This window comes from Drosophila willistoni (genome assembly GCF_018902025.1).
Source record: "Drosophila willistoni isolate 14030-0811.24 chromosome XL unlocalized genomic scaffold, UCI_dwil_1.1 Seg141, whole genome shotgun sequence".
In the NCBI taxonomy this organism is placed as follows: domain Eukaryota; kingdom Metazoa; phylum Arthropoda; class Insecta; order Diptera; family Drosophilidae; genus Drosophila; species Drosophila willistoni.
The window spans coordinates 12,303,743-12,307,711 of NW_025814052.1; the positions used below are offsets into that span (position 1 = coordinate 12,303,743).

Genomic DNA, 3,969 nt, shown 5'->3' on the forward strand with positions numbered 1-3,969 from the left:
AGGGGGACGGAGAGAGAGAGCTCAACCGAAGTGTCCTCCCTCCTTCAAGGCAAAGGATACAACTTTTTTGCGCTGGTTTTTCAATTGCATTTGATTACCTTGTTGCGTGGCGGCCTCGTCCTCGTCCTGGTTCTGGTCCACCATGAGATCGTGATGATGTCTGTCGAATGTTGACTTCAATGCCTGCGCTCTGTCTCTCTCTCTCTCTTTCTCTATCTGTCTCTCCCACTCGCACTCTGTCTGGAGTTTTCATCCAACACTTTTTCATTCGGCAGCTGGCAGCTTGTTTGGTAACCACTTGTATTTCCAAGAGGAAAAAAACCCACTTACATACAAAAATCAATTCGAAAACTATTTTCAATATTTTTTACAACTTTTTTGTCGTTTTTTTTTTTCTGTATTATTAATAATATTATGAGTATTATGCCCTGCAATAAGTGGGTATATTCATTCATATTGAAAGTGACCCAGATTAAAAAGATACAGAAATTGGCCATTAAATTCATTTCAAATTTTATTTAAATGTGACTATTCCCTTGGCTATCACAATTATTATTTCACTACACAGTAACAGATATATATGTATATATATATACTATATTGCAAATATTTACTATTGCAAATTCAATTCAAATTCCAATGCCAATTTGATGGTGAAAATTGTTTTCTGATAAATAAATACATATGTATATACATATGTATGTATGTATGCACAATATGCATAACAAAAGAGATTGCAAAAAATTTACACAAAAATTAGAGGGAGAGAAAAAAAAAAACGAGAAATATAAATATTTTGAATCAACAATCAATCAATTGGATAACAAAATTTCGCTTACTAAAGTTCAAAATGAACTTTCGAGTGTCGTTTAAAATTTGTGCGAAAATTCAAATGAAATTAGCGGACGAGAAATCAAACAAGTTTTAAGTCAAGTTCTTGGAAAAATGAAAACTATTTGGTAGAAAAGCCTTTTAATACGTTAAAAAAAAAATAAAAATCATTCATCAGCAAGTTAATCGAGTTAAATTGGACCAGATCAGGGCAGATCTAGGCCTTGATGGTGTGGGGAAATTTATTAAGTTTGGGAAATTGATCCGTCCGAGAGTGTAATGATACAATTGTTAAGGAAAATCATTTCATTGACTGTTTTATATTACCGTAATAACGTGTACAGCCAACATTGATCTGATGAGAACTCTTAAGTAACTTGATGGCGATCGTTTAAGAAAACAAAAATCGAAAACTCAAACAGTAAATTGGCAAAAACTTGTATTCAGATAGTAAACTAATGAAAATTAACCAAAAACTTGTTAGCATAGGTTTCCTGCTGGATCAAAAAGGACTTTTGAAGGTCTTAACCAATTGAGAGGGACCAATATTTGGTAAACTAACCATGGCCAAGACAAATTTCTGTGTGAGGTCATCAAACTATTTTTGGTATTTATGTATATATGCATATTGAAAGCTACAAATGTTTTCCATTTAGGCTGCCAAGATGATTTCGTTTCGGTTTTTTGTTGATTTTGACGGATTGGCAAGTACGGCAAAAAGTGGATTGAAAAGTGGCTCGGTCGAGATGTACATAGATTAAAAGCTCTATGTGTGTCTGTCTATCTGTCTGCATTTGAAATTCATTGCACGATGACGTTGAAGATGGCTCACTCATGTCAGGAGAATGTGGTCGGCAGTCTCGTAAAGTCTCCTGGCCTGGCTGGCTCCTGGTCTCTGACATACAACAAGTAAAATCCATTAAACGTAGATGAAATGGAAATTAATTTCGGTGGTGCACACACACACACGCACACCCTCTCCCATGCACATGAAATTTTCTTTTTTTTTAGTTTTTTTTTTTGTGTATTTTCATTATGATCCTGAATTGCGCCGGGACCGGGCTGATAAAGTCAAATGTGAGTTGCTTGCCTGACTGCAGTTGCGGATGTGATGTGATGATGTGTCTGTGTCAGTGTGCTGCTGCTCCTTGGGATGTCTTTCTCCTTCTTCTCCCCATTGCCACCCCTTGCAATGTTAATTTCAATTGCTGGTCGTTGACTCCTGTGCGCGGCGGCAACTAAATCAAGAAGACCGCCAGTCTCAGTCTCAGTCTCAGTTTCTGTGTATCCGTGTCTTCGTTTCGTTTCTCTGCACGTGGCAGATGCACTTCCTCCTCATCGTTCTGGTCCTCGACGTCGACGTCGACGTCTATGTCTATGTCGTTGTTGTTGTCGTCGTCAACGTCATCTCGTTGCCATTGCCATCGTTTGAGACTGTTCCACTCTTATCGCAATTTTGGGCATGACATGAACTAAGGAGGAGATGCTGCTCCGCCTTTTTGGCAAATGTCGTAATGGCAGAGCAAGCGTCGTCCATTGGGCAGGCAATGTTGTGCATTGCCGATAAGGAAAAACGCATTCCACGTTCAATTGAAGCGTAATGGGCAAACAGTTCAATGACTTTTCTCAGGCATAAGATGTTGCCTCCGATTACTTGATAACTTTCATCTAACTTCTGATTAATCTCCCTCTCATTCCGCTCTCCTTTCACTAGCTATAAAATAGATAGAGATTGCATTTCGATTTAATTATTCGCTTAATACAACATTTAATACAACAAAATGCTATACAAATTTTTGAATGCAACATAATAGTCATCAGTTTTCCTTCTCATCATGTGAATAGAGATCAAGAAGTAGATCAAACACATTGTTACAAATCGAACGCGCTTCCTTGATGTCAGGTGTATCGGGTTGTAGATTTTTCTCCTTCGATTGTTCGATATCATGATGACGCAATTGATTGCTCAATAGGCAATGCTCCTCTTGTAGGCCACGTTTGGCGTCTTCCATTTCGTTGATCTTGAAACTAACAACATCCAACTGATCCAGCACCAACATGGGCTCGGTCTGTGGTGTTTCGGCCAGGCACAGAGTGTGCAGCTTTCGATATTCCTCAAGGAATTTCTCGTGCAGGCCGACTATAGCTTTGGCCAGCAAATGAACAATCGAAGAAGTAAACTGTATGCCAGTGTCAGTGCTTTTACGACGCATTGCCAAACGCAATTGATTGAAATTTTGGATGACACCGCTCTTTTTGCGTGAAGCCCCCGATGTCGAGGACGAACTTCGCATCCCAGTCGACCAGATTTCCTGGATGCGCTTTCGTATTTGATCTTCTTCCTTGTCGCTGACCAGTTGCTTAAACTGCGGCTTTGGTTTCTCCTCCTTTGTTGCCTCATCGTTCGCTTTGACCCCGTAAGGCGACTTGTGTTGGGGAATCAATGGATTATTTTTCTCCTCGCCATACATGCCAGGTGGCAGAAGATTCTTGAAAATCAAATTCTTTCCAATGGTGTCCATCTTCATATAGTACGGCACCATAGGTAATCTAGTTGTTAGTACACGTACACGAGTTCGACTATGTGATTAAAATAAAATAAAAATATTCAAAACGAGAGTTAACTTAAGTTTAAGGAACAGTATGAAAAAGGACTTATATTGCCTTACTTAGCATTGAAAGGATAACGGGACATTTTTACACAAGAACTCTAGCAGTTGGCACAACTTTTCACCACCAAATCCAAAACCGGAAAGAAAGAGCATGCGTGACGATGAATTAACCAGTGTTGGGAAACTTCAATGCAGTTGCCAGTGTTGGTATGTGCCGTAAATAGCAATGATTAAAAAATTGTCGAATTGTACAGAAATTTTGTGTGCACTCTTATTGGGTGGACTTTTTTTTGAATAACAAAGTTCTTACGAAATTAAAAATAATGTCTATTGGTATGGAATAAAAACGGTCGGATTTATTGAAAATCCCTCTGGGAAAATACTGTTATTCGATTTGGATAATATAATGTTACTAAACAACTTTGCTTTCTTTCGACTGCAAGAACACCAAGGATCTATACTCTTGGAGTTTCTTTTGTCTAGCATAGATGTTACGAAGGGAAATTGTTTAAAAACAAACAAAAAA

General features: G+C 38.4%; 1 protein-coding gene across 1 annotated transcript; it reads right to left on the reverse strand.

The window, feature by feature from the left end:
• Positions 1-2,579: 2,579 nt before the first annotated feature.
• Positions 2,580-3,668, reverse strand: LOC111518495. Its single transcript, XM_023175387.2, has 2 exons — positions 3,501-3,668; positions 2,580-3,411 (listed from the first exon to the last, which is right to left on the reverse strand). The coding sequence occupies exons 1-2, from the start codon at positions 3,524-3,526 to the stop codon at positions 2,649-2,651; spliced, it is 789 nt and encodes a 262-aa protein (XP_023031155.1). The 5' UTR covers positions 3,527-3,668; the 3' UTR covers positions 2,580-2,648.
• Between the last annotated feature and the right edge of the window lie 301 nt (positions 3,669-3,969).